Source organism: Amphibalanus amphitrite, unplaced genomic scaffold, assembly GCF_019059575.1.
Source record: "Amphibalanus amphitrite isolate SeventyFive unplaced genomic scaffold, NRLGWU_Aamphi_draft 000024F_arrow, whole genome shotgun sequence".
NCBI classification, from domain to species: domain Eukaryota; kingdom Metazoa; phylum Arthropoda; class Thecostraca; order Balanomorpha; family Balanidae; genus Amphibalanus; species Amphibalanus amphitrite.
The window spans coordinates 386628-414270 of NW_024881520.1; the positions used below are offsets into that span (position 1 = coordinate 386628).

Sequence of the window (27643 nt, forward strand, 5' to 3'; positions counted from 1 at the left end):
CCCGGTGGGAGTTCATATCGGTGCTGGCACCCAACTGTCTGAAGTGGGACGCACAACATCCGCCTCTGAGCGAATGGGGAGTGTGGGGTGTGTGGAAATCCCAGCTCGCTCATGCCTAGCTGGGAGGCCCATGATAACCCCAGTGCTGGCTATTTTGGCTCATGTTGTTTGATAAGCTATTTTGAAAGCCTTCTGCTAGACACAAGTGTGATGTAATAATTTTAGTGAGTTGCTATAACTTACTTCAGCGTAAAACGGCTTGGCCATAATTTATTTGGGTGACTCTGTACTCACTTGCCACTATCGTGCCTCATGTCCACCATTTAACCCTGTCCGATATGGAAGATGAACGTCTGTGGCGCCGACTCCATCTCGTTATTGCACAGAGCGGACACAGCGCACCCACGAACCCCGTGGGGTGTGGGGCACCTCTGACACAATGTCATCCCTCTCGGCGCGACTGCCGTCCCTATTCGCCCTCGTCCCGCGGCCCCGCCGTGCTCTGCGCCGCTGTGCCATTCCGCCCCGTCGCCATCAGATGAACCGTGTCGCACGGAGCCCCATGGACCATCAGCCAACAGCCGGCGAGCCGGGCCGCCGCGACGCCAGGTCAGCGGGTGTCACTGGAGGTCAACTGGGGTCATCTGAGGTCGGCGGGGAGACCGCCTTCTGCGCCGCGTACCGCCGACGATGGCACCGGCTGCTGCGGGCTATGAGAGGCGGAGTTTGTTGATGGTGGAAAGAGTTCGTCGAGAGTCGACTGTACTATCAGAATTGCTGGAAGCCATGCTAATTTTCCTGTTGAGTTTCTCCACTTTGTATTATTGATAATTTTGGTCTCGTCTGGTTAACTTGGCGAAAGCCGTCTCGAGAATCTTCCAGTTTGTTTACGTTTAGCAAGTTTTGGTCATGTTTAGAGTCCAGTCAGTTGTTTGCTTTCAATATTCGCTGACCCGTGTTGCTAGCATTACCAACCTGCGACACCTCTCTTGGGCTGACAAGTCAGCGGTATTCAAGTTCGGGTATCCGTGATCGGCATCCAATGTTTGGTATGCAAGGTTGTTAAGTTAGTCCCCATTCCTCGGTTGGGTATCCACGGTTGGGATATCCATTGCTTGGTATTCACTGACTCGTATCCAAGGTTATTTCAGTATACCCCCATTCCACGGTCGGGTATCCAGTCTCTAATAGCCAAGGATGTTCGAGTATACCGCCATTCCACTGTCGGGTATCCACCCGACTCCCGGCACTGACAGCCCCGGCCGGGATGGACGGACGACCTTGCCAGCGGGCCATCTAAACCGGTGAGGGCCGGCCACTCCGGGCCGACCGCCTCAGCGGGGCTATCGGACGCGCATCGGTACGTCAGGGGCCCACCGGGGCGCTACCGCCGCGCCGTCGCCAGGCTGTTGTCGAGAGAACCGGACCGACCCGAGCGCGACGGTCAGCCGTCTTGGACGATGTCCGTTCGGCCGTTTGTTATTGAACTCTCGGGCGGGGGCGGGGGCGGGGGTGGCGGGAGCGGACGACCTCCAAGGTGAAGGACGTGAACGGCGGCGCGGCGGCGGCGCGCGCAGGTCACGGTGTCAGCCGGCGGCGGCCGCGCGTGACGGAGCGCCGCCGCCCAAAGCCGTCTGGTTCCGGCTGGCGGCGGTTCGGTGGTTTCTCCTGGCTGTGTTTTTGTCGCCCGTTTCGGTCGATCTCTCTGTGCGGGTAGCGGCGGCGGCGGCGGTGGTGAGCTGGCCGGTCACCGACCTCGTCTGACCCAGTTCAAGGCCGGCTCCCCGAAGGCGGCTCTGTGACGGGCGCAAAAAGTCTGGTGAAAAAGCTCCGGCGCCTCGCCTGTGAGCACGCACAGATGCGCCGATGTGGGCGTCTGGCGAACCGGCTGTGTGACGCCCGGCGCGCCCGGCCCCGGCGCGGCGGCGGCCACTTCAAACGGCGACTTTTTCAGGGGGCGGACACGGCATGGACGCGTGACACCGCAGGAGCGTGCGCAGAACATGGGTGCTGCTGCTGCGTCTGTATTGCTGTGCACTCGCTGCTGCGCCGAGAGGTGAAATCGATTACTTGCATACCGCGTCCGCTGTCAAGTGCCGAGTCCCATCATTGGCTGCATTTTCTGCGTCCAGTTGTATGGTTCTCGCACCCGCCTCTCAGAAGTGTGGCTTTGCCCGAGTGCGAGGAGAAGTTTCGCCAATCTGTTGCGTGTTGTCTCACCCTTGAATTCCGGTTTAGAAAGTCACATTCGATTCGACACTTTCCTTGGCCTTTTCACGGTCTCGAGATGCGTCACGTGACGTGAAACCGGTGAATGGCTTGCGCAACGTGCCAAACAAGATGATCCTCTGACGTCCAGACCTCGTGTTTTCCCCTTTCCAGCCGGTCATGGCAGCTGCAGTGGCTGTGGCTGCAGCTCCACCGATAACGGTTCCGCCGTGCCTCGGCCGTGCCGGCGCAGCTTTGGTGTGGGGCGTCTGCCTGTCCGCCGCAGCCGTGTCATGCTTCATATGGGGGCTCATTATCCACTATCCAGTGACAATTGAGCCGCTTTTTGAGCCGGACAGCTTTCCCCCGGATATAGAATGGGGGAGGGGTGCGGGCCGGTGGGTCTGTGACCCCGACCTCGGCTCGGACCGCTGGACGACGTGGTGAAACGGAACCCTTCACATGCCGCAGGGGTCAGAGAATGATGAAACCCCAGCGTCGGTCATCCCTTCATGGCTTTATAGGCTGAATCATCACAGCACGAGCCGTGGAGTTAGTCGAGAAGGGAAGCTAGGGCATTGATTAGGCTCGATGTGCGTCACTTAGCTGTTTCCATCATCGATTGATCGTTGAATCGTTTGTTGCAGTGCTTGTGTTCCGTACCGCCATTTTTGGGCACTTTACGCCATTGTTCGTCCATCAAAGGCAGTTCTATCCAGCGTCCCGTATCGACCGATTAAGTACAAACTCAGTTTGTCAGCTGCAGGCGACATCCCGGCCCCAATGAAGTATTGTCCACTTCTGGCTCTTTTTAAGCTCGAATGATCGGACAATTTTTATCCCATCACTGACATGGTTGTTCCGAGAGTGCTGTGTCAGCCACGTCGCAGTTTGACCTTGACCTCCGCCCGTTCTGGGACGAAGCTCTCCCATGAACTGCGCAGTGCGCGGTGGGTAGGCCCCTGACCTCACTTCAGAGTGGCGGGCGACACGTCTGCGCCAGTCAGCCCACCACTGCTGGCCGTCACAGCTGACCAACTTGTCTGTGGTCCGCTGGGCAGCACGGGTTTCGCCAGGAAATCGGGGATCAGTGGGAACAGGTTTGCGCGTCATGCAGTGACAACGATAAGGAGCAACTTGACCCTGCAGCAAAGCTCCGTATCGCCGCAGACCACGGCTCGGTTCTGTGGAGCGCTGCATTGTAGCTGTGTCGTCCCACTGCCTGACAATGCGACCGGAGACCTTTCGCTGAAGGAATGTGCCCCGTGTAGGTTCTCAAGCTCGGCTCCCAGGGTCGGAGCTGTGAGCTCTGAAATCCTAGCACCGTGGGGCGGGCGACGATCGGCCGACTCAGCGCGGGCCGGTGTTAGCGAACCGGTTGTCTCGTCCGGCGCGGTGTGACCGGCCGCCCGCGTGAGCAGGATGGCACGGGACTTCCCCCTGCGCGCCGCCGAGGGGAGAGAATAAGAAGGACAGGGGCAGCCCCACGAGAAAGCTTCCATGTGTTTCCTGGAAGGAGGGCGCATGGTGGCGGTTTGCAAAAGAGGCTGGTACAGCCAAGGATTTCTAGCACCGATAAACTTGAAACAAAGTTTACGCATATTGCAATATGCTCATGCATTATGAATAGTTTAACTGATTTTATGCAATCGACCCCAACTCAAGCATGCAAACGTTTAACTCGCATGTTTGAAATATGAATTTATTCGTTTCGAGTAACTTCTCGACATATGCGTGCCGAAGTTACCCAGATGGTCGTAGGCTGGTAAGTTTCTATGTACAGCTAACAACGTCTGTCTGGAGTATCCGACATCCGTGTTACCTCTGCCTGCTGGTGCACGTTTCGCATGACACGGACGCGTGCAGCTCGTCACCATTGGACCAGTTCTTTCCTCGTTTAGCTAGACACCAAGGTGTGGGTGACTACCGTGACTTCTGACCACGGTCCGGCCCGGTCACATGACGGACATTGGCGCGCCATGACTATCGACTCCGGCATCCCGCCCGTCACAGCAGGAATACGAACGCCCTCCTCGGCTGCTGTGCCGTCCATCGGGGGACATCCTGCTGACCATCGCGGGACGTCCCTACACGGGGCTCCGTAATTGGATCCGGAGCGCGATTATCAGCTCCGGCACCGGCTTAGGCCCGGTCTTAACAATTTTGATTGCTTTCGTTATTGGTACGTATAGTCAATCCCTCGTAATTTTTCCCCTCTGCCTAGGCAATCCCATCAGGCACTGGCTATAATAGGTTTTTTATAGGAATCCGTTTGCCGGCATGTTACATATTCTGGGAAATTGTTTTTTTCTGTTACATTAAGTGCAATACTTGTAAAAATTATCTGGAGATTAAACTTAATCAATGTTGCAATAAAAGGGGCCCGGCGGTGGCGCGTCTCGCCGCCCGCCGTGTGCAATGGATGCAGAGGTGGAGACAGCGCTGTTTTTAACGGTAGCAGTCTTGCTCCGAAGTCAGACTCGACTCTGCAGTCGCAGTAGCTTTCGACATTCAATGGCTGAGTGGCTGTCTTCGTGGCGGCTGACTCTGTTTCAAGGTGACACCAATCAGTTTGGATTGCAGCGCAGGGGCGTCGCCAGGGTTTCACACTCGGGGGCACGGAGCCACTGGAGCCTTGCATGAGTTACATCGGTCCCTATTGGGAGATGTACAGATGTCTGAAGTCTGTTAGTTTTACTACCCGAAACGGACGCAACGATATGTTTACAATTCGGTATGGGTCGTGTTCTGTTATCTCTGCTGCTTCCCCTTCTGTTTATTCCTGCATCATGGGGATGAATGTTGATGCCGTAGCTGCTACTGCAGCTGCTCCTGCTACTGTAGCCGAGCCGTTTGGTCATGGCAAGGTCACACAATTGTCACTGCAAGGACACTGTTGCTGCCTCGTTCGCGTCTCTGCCACACCCGCTGCTGCAGGAGTTTTTCACATTTTTACCAGCGCGGTAATTTCAAGTGCCCTCCATGCTCAATACTCCCGCTACCACTTCGAGGTCTTTCCACTGCGCTGCAACTGGGAGCGGTCCACTTACTGCCGTAGGGGTTTCCACAATGGCGTACACTGCCGCTGTCGGCTTGTCATCACCCGGGGCTCGTCCGTCTATCCGTCTATCCGTCCGTCTATCGCCATATTCGTCCATCATCCGTCTGTCATTCAGTTTGTCCGTCTATCCGCCTGTCTGTCCGTTTGGCATTCTGTCTGTCCGTTCGTCTGTCCGTCTGTCTGCATGCATGCTTGCCTGCTTGCCTGCCTGTGTCTATGTCTGCCTGTTTCCGTCCGTCGCATTCATAGCCGGCTGCACAGTCCATTGTGGTCGATATTGAGGGAGCGCAGTGCATGGTGGACGGACCAGACACAGAACATGGGCCACGGGCGATTTACCGTGGCTATGGTCGGTTGAAAGGATGGAACGTTTAGGGGGTCTGCGGTGGACCCGGTGGGGTCACTCCCCCCTGTGGATATGTGTCTGTCTCTGTCGGAAAGGGCGGAGAGGGGGGCGGTGGACGGATTCTTCGACATGAGTCTGGTTCAGAGCCAGACCTCGTCTGGCTCGTGGCGGCGGCGTCTTCAAAGGCCCACTAGCGGACACGGCGCGTTTGTTGTTGATGACGTCACTGTGACGTAGAGAATGACGTGGGAGGCAGGGGGCCTAGAGCATGTAGTCACAAATGCTATGATTATGATGATAATATATATTGCGACAGGCGCATTTTCATATCAAGCATGTGGTCTGTGAACCTACAACTTGCATATCTCTTGTTGGCTGTCGTATTATAATATACAAGTAACAACTTTAACAAACAATTTTAGCTAACAAACATTTTTAGTTAGTTAATTGTAGCTAACGATTTTAAATGGTCACCTTTTGATGGAGCGCATATCCTCAAAAATTACTTTACTTTTGTTTTCTTTATGAACATGATAACCATTCTGTAAAAGCTACGTAATTGTGCATGCTTATTAACGGACTTAAAATGTGAAGCCTATTTTGCTATTTATTTTGTTGTATTTTTCCGTCGTCAAACATGAAACTATTTCAGAAATTCACATCTTCACCGTGCCATCATGTAGGTATTCTCCTGGTCGGAATGCTTGCTTTACGAGTATGGAGAACCTCATTGAACAAGCTCAACGAATTTATTGAGATGCGAGTGAATCATTCGTAAGGGTAAAACCCATGCGGCATGCACCCTAACAATGAGTCATGCATTCGGTTGTGACGCATGCATCGATGCAATACTCAAGGGGTGGCGTGGCCAATTGTCTTGTGATAGACACGTAGTAGTGATTTTGGGGATGCACCAGAATTTACCTCACGTTTTTAAGGCACAATGATGTTTTTTTACAGATAGGTACACTACGCTACACCAGCGGGTAGGTATAATTCTGCTCCTCTAGCTTTTTGTCTAGGCTGCTAAGCATACAGTTAAATGACTCGGTTCGCATTCCTATGACATAATGTTTGCACATTACCTAGCAGTGACGTGAATGTGACGTCACATGACATCATCCATGATGTGCTAGCAACCGCGCGCCGTTGCTGCGCACTCGATCAGCGTCGCCTCAGGCGACGGGCGCTATTTTGTGTTGATGAACCCGTCAGCGTTAATGATTTCCCAGAAAACTACCGAATTAAAATTACACCGACATTGCTGGCCAAACATTGTTTCGCCTCGCGCAGGCAGCGCCGAGCGCGTCCCTGCCTACGTGCTCGCAACCATTCATTATGACGTGTACAAAACACGGTCGCGAGGTCGCGTACCACCCCGCCCCCTCCCCCGCCGCCGGCTCCTCCACCTTTTATAGCACTCACGTCATCGGCGTCCAATAGGGTCGCGTCATGCTTTCACTGTGCCGCCCGCCCCGTCCTGTGCGGCGGGTGACCGCCCGGGCGGGGGCGGCGGCGGGGGCGGCGGCGGGCACCGTCTGTTTACCCGTCGCTGGTTCGTCTATCGGTACCGACGATCGATGCCCGCCGTGCCGCCAGCTGACCTCCCTGACCCGCCGTCCCCGCCCCCGCCCGTGGCGACCTCGGCCGGTCGCTGCAGGTCGTTGTGTCGCACGGCGCGGGCGGGGGCGGCGGCGGCGGCTGTGCAGCCGGCCCGCAGAGACCGGTATGTAGCTGCTTCACAAAACGGCCAGCTCGTTGGAAGCGATTGCCACTGGGCCCGCCGGTGTGACGGGGGATGGGACCCGAGAGGCTGGCTGGTGTCGAGAGATGGGGGAGGTGCCGCCAGAGGCGGCCTCCCGTGTGAGCGCGGAGGGAACTGCTCAATCATCGGAGTGGCTAGAAACTGGAGTCGTAGATGAACATGTCAGTGGGCTATATGTAACTGTAGTGTAGGTATGCCTATGATTTGAAAGTTCTAATGTGTTTTTTTTGTGTGTGTAAAAAACAGCCTATTATTTTTATGTTTTTATTCGTTGTGCCCGGGCAATGTTTGGGTAGGGAAACGTCAAATATGAAAGGGCACCCGTGACCCGCCTCCATATTTCTCATTCATGCCGCCTTTTTCATATGGGTCGACCGTCTAAATAGACAGCGAAAAACCCGCGATAGAGGCGAATCGTTTTTTTTTCTGTTATCTACAGATTTAGGTACCACAAAAACGGTCATTTGATTTGTGGGTGGGCGTTTTTTAACCGCTTTTTATGACGTTGGTTGCTATAGGAACTGTAAAAGCAAACAAAAACGTGGCAGATTACCGTTTCCATGCTGCTCCTACTAAATAACTTCAGGAAGCTCTCCTGACATACCGCTTTTTCCGCCCTCGGAATCTTCTCATCACGTCTTTTACATCGAACCAAGCCGAGTCACTGATACAAGTCACGATCCTAAGTGCGGCAGATATTATGTCATTGTGTCATTTATGGCGTCTTTGGGAGGGCGAGTGCGGCGTCTGGTTGTCATGGTAACGGCAGCGCGTGCGGGCCGCGTCTATCAGTATGCCGCACGGTCACTCTGTGGATGATGGACGAGCCGACGGAGGGTCCCTCTTAGAGCGGCCCACGCCGCCCACTGCTGCCGAGGGGCGAGTCGATGGGATCTCCAATACCGGCCGGGCGCTGTCCCTTACTGGGGGGGGGGAGGGGGGATGGGGACGACGGCGTCTGACAACACGTCAAGACGCCGTCGTCAAGATGCTTACGTCATCTGATGACACAGAAGAGGCTGTCATCTGATGACGACGTCAGGAGGATTCATTCTTATTGCCACTGCATGAAGTGATATGCCATAAGAGTGTCTATATTTCTAAATCCACGACAAATAAACAAATGCGTCACCTTCGCGTGTACCACATCGGGTCGTCTCGCGCCCTAGGGTTTCCGCGGTGCTCTATTAGAGGGGATTTCCGAAAGTCGTCGGTCAAGAAGAGCCGAAGCGTGGGCGTGTGCTGACGTCATGTTTTGACGTCATTATCGGATGAACTCTCTGCCCCTGTGCCTGAGGATAAGTGAGCTATATTTGTCTGCGGTTAAAAGAGAAGAAGACGATCAGCAGCTCCTTAAGCTTTGATTGGAATGTATGAATAATCTCCGTTTTAATTTTGCAATCCGCTCCAGCCTTTTCTCCCATTATATTCAACTTCAAACAAAAGTTCAAACTTCAAAGTTATAGTCTGTTCCATTCCAAGTTTGCAGCCGAAGCGCTTTGGGCATTTAGCATGATGCGGTGAAGTCAAAAATCGAGAGTAGTTTTTGTTACATACCTCTGATAAGAACAGCCGGTTATATCGTCCGGATTTTCCCAAAAATTACACTATGGGACAACACTTCGCTTCTTGCAAGTTTGTCAATAGATGATTGGCACTCGGACTTTTAATCAAACCTCAAAGTTATTATTACAAAAATGCAACTAGACTATTTGATTATCCTATTTAGTTTCTGGTTAATCCGCGCCCTGCTGGGGGGGGGGGGTGTTTGAACACCCCCCTTGTGGTTTTTCGCAAATATCTCAAAAACAGCGGCGCGGAGCGCCGCCGTTTTTGGTACACCTTATCATACATCAATTATACACATGTTGTTAAAATTTCAGACCAAGGTCATTCAAGGTCAGGTCACCAGGTCACTTGAAGTGACCTCACCTCATTAAAAGTTTCAATATCTGTCATAGCTACACCGAGTGACCGATCGCTTTGAAACTTTCAGCGATTGCTAAGAGCAATAGCATGTAAAAAATGTATATCTCAGAATTTTGATATCGATGACCTAAGGTCAGGTCAATTTTGCGACCTCCCCAATGGGAGAAAATTGAAATGTGCCTCTTTTGGACGAAAGACATTACAAACACTCCCAAACACTGAATTACAAGTGGTTTAGACACACTGAACAAGAAAATGGTGTCCGTGACCCCTGTTTATGCCCTGAGGTCATCTTAGGTCACGAATGGTATCTAACAGTTTTTCGCAAATACCTTTTGATAGAGGCATACTAGAGCGATGAAAACGCCTTAGATGTGTTCAGCTCGACGATACGGATCGACTGATATGCAACATGACCCTTTCCGGTCAGGTCATGACCTTGACCTGAGGTCAAATTTTCAAGTTGACCTTTCAAGGTCAAGTTATAGTTCATTCGATGCGTCTTGACGAGAGGAACACGATGCCGGTAAAAGTAAGCTCGTACAAGGCTTGGGTCAAAAGTTATTGCAGAAAAACTTTCCGAAAAAAAAATCGGCTATTTTTGCAGTTTTTGCCCCCTGCAGGCAAAACCGTTGACGTTAGGTCAAATCTGAGAGAGGTCAAATCTACGTTAGGTCAAATCTGAGAGACTCAGAAAGGGCGTTAATAGGGCTATCGAATGCGCTTTTCCGCGGCGCTGTAGCTCTTTTGGTTCCCGAGTTGTGCGTTGGCTTCTTGGAAATTGTCGACATTCGACCTGGAAATCGGCGAAATTTTGCCTTCAATGACCTCTGGTGACCTGACCTTTGACCTGACCAAAAAATTGACCGAAGTGATTTCCTCATTATTTTTGACGCTCTTTCGAACGCCGCCTTCCGCGTATCGCTATGTGTCCCAGGAGCCGAGTTAGAAGGGGGGGTGTTCAAACACCCCCCCCCCCAGCAGGGCGTGGAAATCCAGGACCCCCAGCCGGGCGCGGGTTAACCTATGAAACACTCACAAGTTGTGGGTAAATATGCAAGTGTTTATATATTTATGTTATCTATATTCAGATATTGAGCCATAGGTGTATGAAAAATTAATTTCATCATGAGCGTTTTATATGCCGCTCGTTGTAGTAGCGGCGGAACACCTTCAATTTAGGGGGGGGGGGGGCACTGCCGACTTTTGGTCCCATTCTTTCCATGCAACGCCCATAGGGCTAAAGTCATAATGCCCAAATCAAGGGGGGCACGGTGCCCCGGTGCCCCCCCCCCCCCGTTCCGCCGCCTATGGCTCGTTGGTGGGTTAGGGCTCAATAAACATTTACACTCAGATGTCTCAATCGTGGATGTGGTGAGATGGAAAGTGCAGCGTTATCTATTCGCTCATTTTTTTTTGCATTCGACTTGTCAGCCGTCAGGTAATAAACTTAAAGGATAACAATTTTATATTTGATCGATCGTATACTGCACAGTGCACAGAGCAGTGAGACTGAAAGTTCACAGTTGTAAAACTGGACACTGCTGAACATCGCTGCTCAGACATCGTCATCTTCTGCTGATTCGTCGCTGCTCGAGTCGGAACGCAAGCTGACCACGACAGGCTCAATCTCTTCCATGATGCCGTCATTCTCCCAGTACTTCTTCTCTAGAACGATCACGTGGCGGCAGCACTTAGCCCAGTCCTCAGCAGTCACAGCTTGGATGCCCTCTTGCAGCAGACGCTCGATGTCATCCACCCGGCCTGTAGTGTTCCTGGAACGGACGAACCCCTTCAGCTGTGACCACACTAATTCGATAGGGTTCAGATCGCAGTGATAGGCAGGAAGCCGGACGACCTGGTGGCCTTCTTCAGCTGCTAGACGGTCTAAGAAGAACAGCTTCTTCTTCCTCAGAGGTCGCACCAGTTCCAAGAGCTCTGGCTTTCTTAGGTTCGGGTCGAAGGCGATGCCGTTCTGTGCCAACCACTCCTGTATGTGAGCTTTTCGCCAACTGCTGCTTGGAGTCTTGCAGGCTACTCTTGAGTGGTAGGAGGCGTTGTCCATTACCACACAGCAGTTTTCTGGGATGCTTTTCAAAAGTTTCCGAAACCATGTCTCAAACACTTCAGAGTTCATAGATGAGTGATAATCCGCATTTTTGCCATCTGTCCTCATGATGAGAAGGGCTCCAGGTATAAAGCCGTGTTCAGAGCCAGCGTGGAGGATGATGAGGCGCTTCCCTTTTCCAACAACCGGTTTTGTGCCGCTGATCTCGCTTTCGTCCAACCAGGCATGGGTCTTCATATCGTATTGGTTATACCATGTTTCGTCTAGGTAGATTACCTCTCTGACTGGTATCTCAGCACGAATCTTCTTCATGGTTCGGAGAAAGTGACACCTGGCGGCAATGATATCCGACCTTTCCGTCAGAATCTTCCGCTGGTTGACCTTCCTGAACTTGAAACCGTTCTGCAGGAGTTTGCGGCGTATCGTTGAGCGGCTAATGTCCATGTCCAGTTCGTCCAAAAGAGCAGCTCTCAGTGTGTCCAGGGTCACGTTCTCACCTTGAATATACTTGCGATGAACTATCCTTCGCAAGGCACAGATGTCAAAGTCATCCATCAACGAGACACGATGTGGAGGTGCATCTCCAGCCGCAGACAGCTTCCGTTCCGGACTAGCGAATCCCTTGGTCGCTCCTTCTTTAACGATGGCATGTACGGTTCTTTCTGATACGCCAGTCGCGTCACTTGTCTCTCTGACAACATTGATGGACCGGAAATTTCCTTCGGATTCTCTCGGCTGCTTCCACTTCTTTGCCGTAAAGAATGCATGTACATTGTGGATCACTCGCATTGTCTGTGACCCAATGCGACTTCCCTGAACTGCACGCTGCTTTGAGAACATGCTATTGTTGAAACATCAAAATCATCAATAGAAAACCCAAATGAAAAGGATATAGAACATATGTGAGCAAACAACTTCTGAAACCTATTTAAATGTGCGAAAAGCGCAGTACTCTTTTATTTCAATTATTGCAAAAAGTTGCACAAAAGTTGCTTGCATCATTATTCACGCGCTATAATGAATAACGTGCTTCGGCTGCAAACTTGGAATGGAACAGACTATAACTTTATCATAGTTGAAGCCTACTGTGGATGTTTCTTAATGCGGGTATATTCCCAGCCGTTTTAACCCTCGCCCATGTAGGGGGGGGGTTGGTGCAACCCCCCCCCCCCCCTGAGGTTTTTCGGAAATAGTGCAAAAACGGCGGCGCGCAGCGCCGCCAAATTTTGGGTACCTTATGGGGCAAACCTTGCGCATCTTTTGATAAAAAAAAATTGACCGGGTCATGTCAGGTCACGGAGTTATGACGTCACAAAGGGAACAGCCTCCGGCCGGATTTTCACAAACTGAGTGCCAACGCCCGAAGTTTCCTGCCGGTGGTACGGACATCGGTTGATGGATCGTGATGAAACTTCCCATGCATGTTGGGGCAAGTATTGGCTATCATATGGTATAAGAAACTTGACCGGGTCAGGTCAGGTCACGGAGCTATGACGTCACAAGAGGAACAGCGTCCGGTACTATTTTTGAAAATCGCCCGAACCACTATTTTGCTAATTCTTGTCACCTCAATGGGAATATGCAGCCATATTAGCTTCTATAGGGAGCAAATGGACCTTCCAAATCCAAAAATACAATCAGATTTCAAAAATTTAAATTTTGATTTTTCGAATTTCTGCCGCCGACTGTGACCTTGCCGACTTCCGGCGCTCCCAACGCGCCATTTTTAGAGCTAGGGAAACGAAATACATACCAAACGATAGTGAATTGATCAAGGAACACGATAGTGAAGATTTCAAGTCGATATCTCCCACCGTTTTGCCGCAATCGCCGCGGAAAGTTGAAAAAAGTCTATTTTTCCGAAAATTTGACCTTTGACCGGTCAAAAGTAGGTCAAATGTTGACCGAGGACCAAAAAATATACCACCAATCGCGAGATCTCGGCGAGAGCAATCCGTTGGTCTTTTCCGCTAAGCTCTACGACGCTCCGTTTTCAAACGCCAAGGGGGGGGGTCGCACCAACCCCCCCCCCCTGCATGGGCGAAGGTGGCAGATCGCCGTTTACGGGCGAGGGTTAAGGCTTCTCGTGAATTTCTCCCTTATTATCTATATTAAGGTGCCTTGCTATAGCAAGGTATATGGTTGAGATATATCTCAACTTTTATAACTGCAGAAGAGTTTCGGCACTAGCACGGACCGTAGAGATTGACTCCCTCGCCTGCCTGTCCCTCGTGACCCAGAACACGTGCCATTACGTGCCACGAGCGTCAGCCACGTCGGAACACGTGCGACGACAGCCCATTGACCGCAGATTGAACAGACCGATCGGCTGCGCTTTTTCCTCAACCTTTTTTCCTTTCGTGTGCTCCCCCTTCCTCTTGCTTGTCTTGTGCTTCTTTACCTAATCTTTGCTGTCCGCGGCATTATTAAAATCTAGGGACTTCTCGCTCTTCGATAATGATTCCAATTATTGGCTGACTTTTGGATTAATTTCTCGATTCTCGCCCATCACTGGGTAAAATGTAACCAATGTTGGTTCTAATATACAATAATATAGCATAATATAGCTCTCATATAGCAAAATCGCCTCCAAGAAAAGCCGGTTTTCGAATAGGAACTTTTCGTGGAGCCCGTCTCAAAGTCTCTGCCTCCCTCATTCGTTTTTTCTTCTTCACGTGTCTCCATATTTTCTCACTTCCTCACTAATCAACATACGCCCTGTAATATCCTTTTGACTGCGCACAGTGTCGTGGTTGTTTAACGGCGTCTAGATGACGGAAAACATTAGCACCTGATGGTGAACGACCGTGGCCCTCTCGTCAGTCGGGCGCACCCTGGGTAATTCCGCCAAGAATGCGGCACTCGCTAGTGACCTGTTCGGTACGGTTGATTGACCCGATCCACTGTGTCCACTGCCGCCAGTGAACTGTCCACATTGTCCACTGTCCACCGCTGCCGGTACCTACTGTCCGTCCAGCATCCACTGTCTAGTGTCCACATTGTCCACTGTCCACATTTCCTGCTGTCTACATAGTGTCCACATTGTCCATTTTCCAGTGTCCACTGTCTCCTGCTGCCTCTGGACTGCCCTCAGTGTCCAATGCTGTCATCTCTTATGCGGCGCCATTTACGGGACATCTGTCCGTCTCTCCGAGCCCCGGCGTCCGGCGCGTGCCAGGCGCCGCCGTCGCAGTGTTTACTCGCGGGGCGTCTGGTGTGGTGCGCTGTGGGCCTTCGCGGGATGGAGCTGGCTTAGGTAGAGGCCGTGCGGTGACCGACCGCAGCGCGACCTGCTCGGAATCCAGGCTGGACGGGTGCTGACGCATTTCACTGCGAGAATGTGATTGCAAGCAACGTCTATCAAGCCACAGTCGTTGCCTCACGATGGTTGATGTAGGTCTGGGCTGCAGTTCTATTTCTTTGGCATGGGTCCACATTGGTCTGTACCGTACTGTTCACATCATAAAACGACCGTCATAAAAAGTCACCGTCTAGACAGCGACGGCCATCGAACAGCCATCCGGAACGCAGCGGCGGCGTCTTCGCTCGATTCCCGCTGCTATATCGTTTCGTTATCGTACCCACCGTCACGGCGGCTGCTCGTCCATCGTCCGCAGTGCGCCGCGTTCGTCGGTGATGCGCCACGCTCGCCGCCAGTAGCGGGAGCCAGTCGGAAATGGGTGCACAGCTGGCTGTCTGCTGCGCGGCCGGAGGCGCCCCGGATTCGGGATGCCCGCGGGCGTCGGACGCGGCCGTGCTTGGCATTCCTCGGGGCCGACTGCGGCGCCGATATTAAACACCGATTACCGCTACCGCCGTGGGCAGTGCGCTGTCCGACGGTCCCGATGTCCCCCGCCAGAGGCGCCTCCAGAGGCTCTCACGGTCCCGTTTCATGGCGGTAGCAAAAGGCAGATGCTCCGTGATCGGCGCTGACTGGACGGCGGACGCCGCACGTGATGGTGAACTCAGCTGTTGCTGATCAATATGCGAGCCTGTTGACAAGTGGCTCAAGCTGCATAACTGCATGCCTAGTTTGTCTACGTGTTTGGCATAGGCCCACGGTTTATCGTTATTCTTTTTTATGTCTGTTGGTTATTTTTGTTTTTATGCGGTATAATTGGTTATTTCTGTTTCAAGGTGCACCTGTACCTACAGAACTACGTGCTAGCCGATAGAAGTACCTACCCATCTGTCATCTGTTTTGGGAATCGTCCTCCTTTGAGGTTTTCGGTTGGGAACGCCAGTCCACTGGGAATATCCATTCGCCTTTCAACTTCCAACCGCATTCAGTGTCACAATACCTTGGAAGTTCGGCATTAGGTGACAGCGGTTTTGATCATGGCAGCTAGCGAATATGGGTCTGAGAAGAACAGTTGACATGTCCGAGGCAGTGCTTTTCGAAAGCTCAGCTGTGGAGACGAACAGAGACCCTCCTCTATCTCAGTAGGAGGCTGATACGCCAGCTCCTGAGCCATAAATCGCGGAGGTCGCTGCGAGTCGCGCGGCCGTCCTTATGCAACGCGTCTGAAGTCACACCGATTTATCGCCGCACTTGGTCGGTATCGGCGCTCGCAGGGTGCGGGCGCGGTGATAGCAGGCTCTAATGCAGGCTCCTTGGCGTCTGGGGTGGAGGTATGAGAGCGACTGTGTGCGATAGGCCACCTCAGCTCGATGACACGCGCCGTATCATGCTCCAATGTCCGGCGATCAACACTTGACGGCGGTCCGCTCAAGTGGCGTTACGTCATTGTCATGTGTGCGAGCTGTAAGACGGCGTCTGGCGGTGACCAATGATCAATGACCGTCCCTGTGAAGTGTGAGCTGTATGTCAGTGCTGTTTGAGGTACGGTCAGCTGACGTGATACGTCGCATTTCGCTGCTCGTATTTATTTTATACTGCTTCTTTCGCTGGGTATGGTGTGCGACCTGTCTAAGACCTAAGCTATGACCCAGCAGTTAAGCACACATAATTGCAGCAAACGATGCAACAGGTCTTCAGCACCACGTCTTGTCTTTCCTCAAACCTTAGCATAGTGATAGTGATAAACATGCAGCTATTGCCACCTTTACCCTAATTGTTTATGCCCGTGGCCTCAACATGCACATTGCCCATCCATTATCGTTCGTTACTGCTCAATAAACCTTCTTTCGTCCTACGTGTCCGCCTTACCAACGCACCACTGACGTCCTGATCTGTTCCGTCTTTTTCAGAACTCGAACGGCTACCTCCCGGCCCACTCTCCCGGCTCGCACGGCAGCAGCTCGCACGGCTCCCACAAGGACGTCAAAGATGCCGAGCTGAGCAAGACCAACCTCTACATCCGCGGCCTGGGCCCCAACACCACCGATGAGGACCTGAGGAACATGTGCCACGGACTCGGACAGATCAACTCCACGAAGGCCATCATCGACAAGTCAACGGGACACTGTAAAGGTGGGTCTTCGTCTAGCCGTTTTTTTTCCATTCTGGTGCTCACGGATTGTCCACAACATTGATAATTAGAAGTGTCAGTCTCTTGAAGAGCTAAGAGTTAACCGCTGACAATTAGTATCCTTCTTCTGATGTAATGGGCGAACAATGATACCTATATGGTCCCCGCGACGCGATCCTGCCAAACTGCTATGGTGTTAGGTTTCGTAGCCGTATGGCTGCATGATTTCAAGAATTACGTTTTCCTCGCTTTGTCCGTAGCAATTAACCGTAAGTGACTGGTGCGGTCACATTGCTGCAAAGAGGATGCCCTTGATTTTCACCTGACCAGAGGGGCAGGGGCACTCACGATTGATGACGATTCTATTCACGCCACAAATGTACGTCGGTCGATACGGCACGCGTCGGTCTCGTTCCGTCCCGAGTGCGGTGCGGGACGCTCGCTGCGGTGGCAGTGGTCTGTGACAGCCTCGGGGTCCCAGACAGGTGGTATCGGCAGACGGCGCACCTCCCGCCCATCGGCTGATCGATCACAGCGTGTTTGTCCTTGAGAATCCGGCGAGACGTGCCACAAACACGCGCAGCGGGACGCAATGGAGATCTTATTCAGAGGTGCAGCTTACAGGCTGTCGCTGCTTCCTGGAACTTGCGGCAGTCCGGCTGGGTGGTTAGAAGGGGGACCAAGGTTAGCGAAAACGCAGCGATGTCACACGGTGAAAGCAGGTTTCGCTTAGCGGGCTTCGGTGGCCTTAATTTACGAGCTCGATGATACGGACATGCGAGGCATGATTGGGCTACGAGTGATGGCTGGAGCTCCAGATCCCCACAGTGCCAACGTGCACTGGTGGACATTGCACAATGCTCATCGCACATATCTTTCCCAGCGTACAGTTTGTTGTCCTATACGTTTGACTGTCCGTCGGAGCTGCAACTTGTGAAGAGACCTGGTATGGATCTGCTCTATCGATCAGGTCCATTTGATAGTGTAGCAAAGTGCAGTCCCGCTTGTGTTGCACGGTGCACAGTGCTGAACGACCACTTACCAGAAAGCAATTGCTGGATCCAACATCTAGATATTGCTTCTGATTGCTGTTCAATGAGTGCATTATATTCCCGCATGTTGTTTTAGATACCTTACGGCGCCTTGAAATCAGTTATGATTACTTTTTTAAATCTGACATTTTCACCTCTTTATTCATTTGAGCATCCGGCTGTTATATTCCGAATCAATCATCACAGCCGGCATCAGCGATGCCAGCTCGCGCCGGGGTGGCTGTAATGACGGTAGCTGTTATCGTGGAAAGCGACGCTCTGCAAACACGCCGCTGTGCGACCTTGGTGCCCCCGACCGAGTCAAGAGCTCTGCACGCCGCGGCCGGGAGACGGGAGCTGGCGTCCCGCGCCGCCCCGCCGACTTCGCGTCGCACAGTGCCGCTAAAATTTCGGCACGATCATCACAAGGCTTAATGGCAATAACATGAACGTAATCGGTGCCAATTTTGTGCCTTGAAATTTAATTCAATTTGTTAAATTCAATGATGTAACGTTTCTATTAACTTTTTAATGAAGCTCAGTGCTGCTACGTGCAGAGTGTATTTGTGATTTGTGTGTTTAACCCTCGCCCATGTAGGGGGGGGGGGGTTGGTGCAACCCCCCCCCCTGAGGTTTTTCGGAAATAGTGCAAAAACGGCGGCGCGCAGCGCCGCCAAATTTTGGGTACCTTATGGGGCAAGCCTTGCGCATCTTTTGATAAAAAAAAATTGACCGGGTCATGTCAGGTCACGGAGTTATGACGTCACAAAGGGAACAGCCTCCGGCCGGATTTTCACAAACTGAGTGCCAACGCCCGAGGTTTCCTGCCGGTGGTACAGACATCGGTTGATGGATCGTGATGAAACTTCCCATGCATGTTGGGGCAAGTATTGGCTATCATATGGTATAAGAAACTTGACCGGGTCAGGTCAGGTCACGGAGCTATGACGTCACAAGAGGAACAGCGTCCGGTACTATTTTTGAAAAGCGCCCGAACCACTATTTTGCTAATTCTTGTCACCTCAATGGGAATATGCAGCAATATTAGCTTCTATAGGGAGCAAATGGACCTTCCAAATCCAAAAATACAATCAGATTTCAAAAATTTAAATTTTGATTTTTCGAATTTCTGCCGCCGACTGTGACCTTGCCGACTTCCGGCGCTCCCAACGCGCCATTTTTAGAGCTAGGGAAACGAAATACATACCAAACGATAGAGAATTGATCAAGGAACACGATAGTGAAGGTTTCAAGTCGATATCTCCCACCGTTTTGCCGCAATCGCCGCGGAAAGTTGAAAAAAGTCTATTTTTCCGAAAATTTGACCTTTGACCGGTCAAAAGTAGGTCAAATGTTGACCTAGGACCAAAAAACATACCACCAATCGCGAGATCTCGGCGAGAGCAATCCGTTGGTCTTTTCCGCTAAGCTCTACGACGCTCAGTTTTCAAACGCCAAGGGGGGGGTCGCACCAACCCCCCCCCCCCTGCATGGGCGAAGGTGGCAGATCGCCGTTTACGGGCGAGGGTTAAGAGCAGTTACCAGTCAAAACTTAGTTCACTGAAGTTTCGTGACTCCTTAAACTTCTTATTTAAGCCGAGTAGATATCAAGGACCTAGCGGCAAGCCAGGTTTCATAATTGAAATCAAAACGAGCACCAAGTAAAGTGATTGTGAATCATCTGCTTCGTTTTACTTCTTCCTCCGGTTTGTCGAGCCCTCATACAGCTGCAGAAGCCTGCAGTTGGTGCCACGGGGAACACATGCCGGGATCCTGTTACTGTCCGTGGGGCGTTCAACCCGTTGGAAAACCCGACACCTAGCGCGGAGACGGCTCTGAAACGGTGGAGCGTCATCAATAGGGCTTTCACTGAGTCACTGACCTAAGTTTACACCTCGGCTAGCCGATTGATCGTGACAAATAGAGGAGGATTTGGGGGAAACTGACAATTAATGGGCTGGTCTACTCATTACATGTGTGTTGATTTCATATGGAATCAACACGCAATCCAGATCAACGCACGCAAACTAGTTCAACGCACAGCTAATGAAAATCTATCGCGTTTATATCACACTGAACGCTGCTGCATAAATTGTTCACAGACCGCCCAAGCTTTTAACGTTGACCTCTCTACGCTAAAGGCCTGGCTACACTATGCGTTTTCTGCGTGCGTTTTTTGCGAGTTTGCGTGATTTGCAGAATATCGTTCTAGAAAGAAACGAAATTACATTTTTGTCATATGTTTTTCATATAAACTTTTAATTAACATAAACGTTTTGTTAATTTCTTATATCAATATTAAAGAAGTTTATTTAATAATAACCCTTTTTCTAGAACGATATTACGCAAAACCCGCAAACACGCAAAAAACGCACGCAGAAAACGCATAGTGTAGCCAGGCCTTAACTCTTAAGGCCTGGCTACACTATGCGTTTTCTTCGTGCGTTTTTTGCGTGTTTGCGTGTTTTGCGTGATATCGTTCTAGAAAAAAGAACGATATTACGTTTTTGTGATGTTTTTCACCTTAAATTTTAGTTACATAAGAGTTATATTAGCTTTTGTATATAACCAAAGTAAAAATTATATTGTTTATAACTTTTTTCCTAGAACGATATTACGCAAAACACGCAAACTTGCAAAAACGCACGCAGAAAACGCATAGTGTAGCCAGGCCTTTAGCTTGGTATATTTTGTATCGCATTTCATTTGGCGTGAGGTTGTTGCCATTTCGAAGAAGCTGGTTCAGCTCCGAGGCGTTATATAAGTCGAACTGCAATATACACTCACTTGCCTGTCAGGCATTATTAGGTAACTCAAACCCATAGATGAGATCTGCTTAACCATTCTTATTTTAGAAGTGACATTTGAACATCTTTGTGGCCTGAGATTATCTATTTAACCGTCTATATTTAGTTGCATGTGTTATTCATTTCAAGTTATTTTATCATAATTAGCTGTTTCAGCGAATGCTATCTTCAAAGAGTTTCGTTAATTCATGTCACTTTTGACAGCCAAAGCTACAGTCATTTACCTCGTAAAATATTTTGTTCATCTGTTTTCCGCGGAGAAAACTGATGATTCACAACCTAGTTGTGATTCTTTGGCAGCCATGTCATGTGTTTTCTGCTGAGATGCGAGCTACTCAGATGCATGTGAAGTACCTACCAGGAGAATTTGCCATTCCACGGGCCTTGTTTGCGGTCGTGGCGTCCCTTTGTGTGTTTGTATGTGTGCCAAGAACCGTATCCGGGAAGTGAGTAATCGGCCACATTGACTCTAGTTGGCGGGCCGCGCGGCGAATGGCGATGGCGGAAATGAATCCTTCCGCCTCCATCTATCCCCCATCACTGTGGCAACTAATCTTATTCCGACGCTGTTTTCAGTGGTTGTGAAATAAACAAATCACTGGCCTGTGACATCTTTTATTTTTAAGGCTTCCTATGAGCTATTGAAAGAAAGGTTAAAAAGCAAGCCCACCTCCAACCAAACACCGCAACATTTTCTAGAGTTATAACTATCTGATATTTACACCAGAATTCCCGAAAGGGAGCACACACCCGAGGTGTGTAAGTCGCTTGAAAAAGGAGGGCGTTTGCTGCAACCACTGTCTGTATATTATCAATTTTCCGATGCACGGTTTGACGCCGGCTTGGAGGCTTGAACGATGACGTCTTAACCGTGATTTACTGAGCTAAGCGTGACTAACCCGAAACACATCAGTACACATTGAGTCACCGTTTCTCGGGTGAACCCCTGTCCCCTACATCCAAGGGACTGTATGTTCGCGTTCAGTTCCTAGAATTAGAGCTGTGTATTCGAGTGACGACGTGCGAGTGTCACCGCAGAGCTCCGAGGGCCGACCCGCTCTTGGCTTTCCACTATTTGCCATTGACCGTCCATCGTCCCGCCTCGGGGCTCGATTCATCGGCCGACCAGATGACGTCACTGAGGGTTTTGTGGTGGAAATATGACGTCACTAGGGGCTGAATGCATAGGCGTCGCCAGAGATTCTCGGTTGGGGGGGGGGGGGGGCAAAATCAACTTTTGTGTTAAAACTTGCCTTTCCCCAGTCTTTACTCACTCGTTTTACATATCATTTGACGCGCAATGGTGCGAGGAATCCGATGGTGGCAAAGGTGTCCTTCTAGCTATGACATGTAATTTTTCTACAGAAAAATTCGAAATTTTGAAATTTCATGACAAAAACGACTGGTAGAATTATAGTATATTGTGGCTGCGATTACCGACGCACTGCAGAGGGTCCCTGTGCAGACGCTCGACGCTCATGATCATTACCCAGAAAAAGGTGAAAAACGCTCCATTTAATCGGATCACCCTGCTAAAACCTCCATTCACGCATGCATGCAGAGGTTTTACGTGAAATGCATAGGACTTATCCCAGCCGCCGATCGTAGCTAAGTTGGGCATTCGGCGGAGAGTGAATGTCGGAAGTGTGAATTGGAAGTAATTCATCTTTGCTCCAGTGAGAGGAAGTGTTTTGTTCACTCGAGTGTGAACAAAAGTTTCTCGTTTTTCGTGTGAAGGGAAGCGCTGCAAACGCGAACAAAAACTGTTTAACGGAACCAAAAGTTACGCACGGCATAGCGGCAAGGGATCTCTTAGAGATAGGTTTGGGACTTCCAGGCCATTTCAGGCCACTCAGGGTCAGTGCTGACTCTCATAAGCATGCTTAGGATCCCGGAGATCGGCGTGGGTCACCTCAAATATTTACGTGTACGTGGTGCTTTAGGGCTTTCCGAGCCCAAAGTGGGGCCCTCAGAAGCCAGTGTGGGCGGCGGGTGCTAAGAGACTAGGCCCAGGGTGAGCCTGGAGACCTCGGATAACAGTGTGAACCCTCGGGGTCTGTGTCGAATCCCTAAGGACCCTGCGTAGGGACATAATATTGCGGACGTCCTCAGAGGGACACGTGAGCTGTGACCCCTCAGATGCCGGCTTGGAGTTAGCAAAGTTTGTCGCCTCAAAAGTGTTGGCTGAACTATCAGAGGCCAGTTAAGGTTCTCAGAAATGTTCGAAGGCTCAAAGATCCCTGTATGGGCCCTCAGAGAACATGGACACCAGTGGGACTTTCAGAGGCCGGTTTGGGCCCTCTGAAAGCTTCTTTAGGGCTCAGTGGAGCTCCTTAGGAGCCTTTGTTTAAAGCAAGCTCATGAGCCCTGCGACACTTGTACGGTACTTGAGCCTGTCGCAGACATTTGACGAGAGTTGAGAAAGGCCCCGCGAAGATTTCGTTTCACGCTTTGAACGAAAATTGTGTCAGCACTCCAAACAGTGGCGTATCCAAGGGGGGACCCTGGGGATCCTAGGATCCCCCCTGGAGCTTAGAAAAAAAGTTTTTTTATAACACGGAAAAAATTGAAATGACTTCAAGGGCCCTTTTGACCACTTCCCATTTTATTCGCTAAAAGAAAAAGTACCTATTGTAGAACTCTTTTGAGGATTATTAGATGACACATTTAGGCCAATGAGGGACCTTGTGAAGGATACAGAGGGCCCTCTCAGGCACACAGAGAGCCCTCTCGGGCACACAGAGGGCCCTCTCAGGTACACAGAGAGCCCTCTCGGGCACGCAGAGGGCCCTCTCAGGTACACAGAGGGCCCTCTCAGGCTCACAGAGGGTCCTCTCAGGCACACAGAGGGCCCTCTCAGGCAATCAGAGGGCCCTTTCAGGCACACAGAGGGCCCTTTCAGGCACACAGAGGGCCCTCTCAGGCACACAGAGGGCCCTCTCAGGCTCACAGAGGGCCCTCTCAGGCACACATAGGGCCCTCTCAGGCACACAGAGGGCCCTCTCAGTCTCACAGAGGGCCCTCTCAGGCACACAGAGGGTCCTCTCATGCACACAGAGGGCCCTCTAGGGCTCACAGAGGGCCCTCTCAGGCACACATAGGGCCTTCTCAGGCACACATAGGGCCTTCTCAGGCACACAGAGGACCCTCTCAGGCAAACAGATGGCCCTCTCAGGTACACAGAGGGCCCTTTCAGGCACACATAGGGCCCTCTCAGGCTCACAGAGGGCCCTCTCAGGCACACATAGGGCCCTCTCAGGCACACATAGGGCCCTCTCAGGTACACAGAGGGCCCTTTCAGGCACACAGAGGACCCTTTCAGGCGAACAGAGGGCCGTCTCAGGTACACAGAGGACCCTTTCAGGCACACATAGGGCCCTCTCAAACACACAGAAGGCCCTCTCAGGTACTCAGGGGGGCCTCCCAAGCACACAAAGGGCCCTCTGAGACCAGCAGAGGGCCCCTTAAGACGAACAGAAGGTCCTCTGAGGTACGAGGGTCAATGTCAGGCCACAAGGTACCCTATGAGGCCACCAGACGGCCCTCTTAGATCAAAGATGGTCCCTGGAGGTCACCAAAGGGCCCTCTGAGGTGAACAAAGGGCCCTCTGAGATCGAAGAGATCAAAGAGATCAAAGAGGGCCCTCTAAGGCGAATGGAGGGCCTTCAAAGGTCACAAAGTGCCCTCTGAGGCCACTGGAGGGCCTTCTGAGGTGATATGAGGCTATGTCAGACCACCATGAGCCCTATGAGGTTTAGGCCCTCTGAGATCAAAGAGGGTCCTTGGAAGTCATCGGAGTACCCCTTAAGGCTCATTGAGGCGAACAAAGGCCAGAGGGCCCCCTTAGACACCACAAAGAGGTAAAAAAGATCCCTCTGAGGTCAAAGACAGCTCTCTGAGATGTAATAGGGCCATTTGAGGCCTCCGAGGGCCCTCTGATGCCACAGAGAGGCGCCCTCTGATGCCAAAATAGGGTCCTCTGAAGTCTGAAGCCACCAGAGGGCCCTCTGAGGCGAACAGAGGGCCCTAACATCCACCTCAAAGAGGGTCCTCTGAAAATCAACGGGCCCTCGGAGTCAGTGTCCCAAAATCGTATTTTGGCTTGGGTGTCAGAGGGGGAAAAGGTCACCCAAAAGAGGGATAAGAGTGGACAATTGTCAGTCACAGGGCAGTCGGAGCCCTCTGGGAAGGCCACTTGAGCCTTACAACAGAGGGCCCTCTGAGGTGATATGAAGGCTATGTCAGGCCACTATGGGCTCTATGAGGTCATCAGGCACTCTAAGGAAAAAGCTCTGAGGCGAACAGAGGACCCTTGGACAATCAGAGGACTTTTTAGGTCAACTAGGGGCCTTATGAGGCCAGCAAAGGACCCTTTGGGACACAAACAGGGCCTCTCAGGTACCCGGAGGGACCTCTTTTCTAAGGCAAACAGGGGGTCACCTTAGATGATATGAGGGCTATTTTAGGCCACTAGGGGCCTCATGTATTAGACCAACATACGGTCATTTGAAGTAAAAGAGAACCTTTTGAGGTAAAAAGGGCCCCTGGAGAGAAAACAGAGGGACCTTTCAGGTACCCAGAAGGTCCATGGAGGCCACTAGAGGACCCTTTGAGGCCAGTGATGGTCTTCAGAGGCCATCAGAGGGTCCCTCTGAGGGTAACAGAGGGTTCTTAAGACGACCAGAGGCCCTCCGTGAAAATGCGGGCGTCACAAGGCCCGGTTTGCATCAAAGGTCAGGTAGCTATGCCCAGTTTTGGCTCTCTGTTGCCTGCCGACGTGTTCCGAGCTGTCGCAAAAAAACGATGTGGTGGCACCCACGCCCCCCCCCCCCCCGCCCGGCCAGGGTCCTTCTAACCAGGGATGCGGAGGCGTGGAAATTTCAGACGGCTCCGGCTCCGGCTCCGGAGAAAAAAAAAATCGGCTTCGGCTCCGGCTCCGGCTCCGGCTTCGACTCCAGTACTCAGTTCATCTTTTATACAAATAAATACGGGTGGAAAAGTAAAGATGAAGGATTGGTTCACGTTGTTTCTGTATTTGCATAACAAGGCTATTTTGAATACCACATATTTTACTGCCTTGCAGGCACTGTGGAACCGAACTACTCGTAGGTCAATAATGTTTTCCTCTTCAAAAAAAAAAAAAAAAAACAGCCGGAGTCGCCGCCTTTTTTACCGCTCTGGCTCCGGCTCCGGGCTATATTGTTTCACGGCTCCGGCTCCGGCTCCGGCTCCAGCTCCAGGCAAAATATGCCGGCACCGGCGGCTCCTCCGGCTCCAGCTCCGGCTCCGCACCCCTGCATCTATAACTCGGCTTCTGAGCCACGTACCAACACGCCTAAGGCAGTGTTCGAAGGGACGCAAGCAAACAATAATGACGAAATTACGCCTGTCACTTTTTAGATCAGTTCAAAATTCAGTTCACATAGGTCATCCAAGGTTAAATTTCGCCAATTTTCAGGTCCAATTTCGACAATTTTCAACAAACCACCGCATGATTCGGAAATGAATAGAGCTACAGTACCGGGGAAAAGCGTAGTTAATAGCTCTTTTAACACCCCTTTCGCCGTTTCCATCCTCAAGACATTCAAATCCTTCTCCTCCATGCCGCAACCCCTGATCCGGGCTGGACCTGGACGGGCAACTTTATTCCATGCGGGCGGCTCCCATTGGAGCGCACTGCAGCTCCTAAGGAAGCACACTCATAACCGGGCGCAGTGAGCACTTGGGAGGCTGGTCGGCCTGTCCTGTTGGACAGGCTCAGCCCCAGTGAGTCACCAAGGTGCCCGCCCAGACCAATGTCTCCCTCAATTCCTATCATCCCTCCGGCCCTGAAATGGCCTGTCAGACCGAAAGCCGAAAGGGCCTGGGTCCAACCCAACAAAACAAACAAAGCTCTTTTAACGCACTTTCTGTAAACTGTGCTCAGATTTGACCTAAGCCTGTTAATTGTACACTTTTTATATCGGAACATTTTCATGTTCCTACAGCTCTGTAGGCATGATAGCTCTTCCTGCGAAACCTTTTTTGGGTCGAAAATGGCAGAACATGACGTCATTCTGACGTATTTGCGGCCAACCTATCATAGCCTCTGGAAAAAGGTCACAATGTGTAAAATGGATGCCCGGAGAGGTCCTGAAAGTTTGGTGGCGATATCTGCAGTCATTTAGGAGATAGCTACGCGACGGAAGAGGACAGGGGGCCGTTTCGCCCCCCCCCCCCCTTACGGGGCGCGGGCTAACGCCCTTTCAACTCAAGCTTCAAGGGCCCTTTTGCCACTTAAGGGCCCTTTCAACCCAGTCAGTCAAGGGCCCTTTTGACTGCGGATCCCCCCTGAGAGAAATCCTAGATACGCCACTGACTCCAAAACTTATGAAAATCAGCTGTAAAATGTAATAAAGAACGAACTAGGAACATGAAATGAATCACAGCATTGACATTTCCGAGTCTGGACTCGGAGTCTTGAAGATTTTGGCGACTGCGAGTCAGACTCTGGTTTGAATTGCACGCTCCAACCTAGTCTGACCTCACAGGCATTCTCAGAAAGGTACCCCCATTTTTCCCGACTCCAAAATCTCATCGGATCTGTATCGATCTCAGGGTGTGCCCGGTCCGAGGTTGGGGGGGCAAGCTGCCCCGCTTGCCCCCCCCCCCCCCGTGGCGACGCTAATGGCTGAATGGCTCCGCAGCACACGACAGAGTCTCACAGAGGACACTGGACGGCCGGAATGGAGGAGGAGGAGGAGTCCAGCGGCATATAGGATCGATCTATTGGGGGTGGTGCCTCGCTGAAGTGTTTGATAAAGGTCACTTCATGCCTTAGGAATTAGGATTGCACGATTTCATTGCCACTGCGAATATTTAGCCTAGCTTTCCGACCTTTTGGTATAACTAGGCCTGACTGGTCAAACAGATGCGGTGGAGATGTGCACAAGTGTTTGCCATGGTGATACATCATCCATTCGGCCTCGGCATCGCCAATGTCAGAGCCGAACATAA

The 27643-nt window shown here is 51.4% G+C and overlaps 2 protein-coding genes across 5 annotated transcripts in view; one reads left to right on the plus strand and one right to left on the minus strand.

The window, feature by feature from the left end:
• The window catches only part of LOC122392760 (RNA-binding motif, single-stranded-interacting protein 2-like), a 118674-nt gene that overhangs the window by 77715 nt on the left and 13316 nt on the right, over positions 1–27643 (plus strand). For 2 of the 4 annotated variants that reach the window (XM_043388027.1, XM_043388032.1), the window contains one exon: positions 16589–16811. In XM_043388027.1, coding sequence (XP_043243962.1) covers positions 16589–16811 — 223 coding nt within the window. Of the gene's footprint in view, positions 1–14571; positions 16221–16588; positions 16812–27643 lie in introns of those variants that run through there. The other 2 variants (XM_043388037.1, XM_043388045.1) reach the window with 2 other exon arrangements.
• LOC122392750 lies at positions 10766–12403 on the minus strand. Its single transcript, XM_043388015.1, has one exon. The coding sequence runs from the start codon at positions 12215–12217 to the stop codon at positions 10868–10870; it is 1350 nt and encodes a 449-aa protein (XP_043243950.1). The 5' UTR covers positions 12218–12403; the 3' UTR covers positions 10766–10867.

Coding starts and splice junctions, on each gene's coding strand:
- LOC122392750 (XM_043388015.1), bottom strand. CDS start 12,217: ATGTTCTCAAAGCAGCGTGCAGTTCAGGGAAGTCGCATTGGGTCACAG.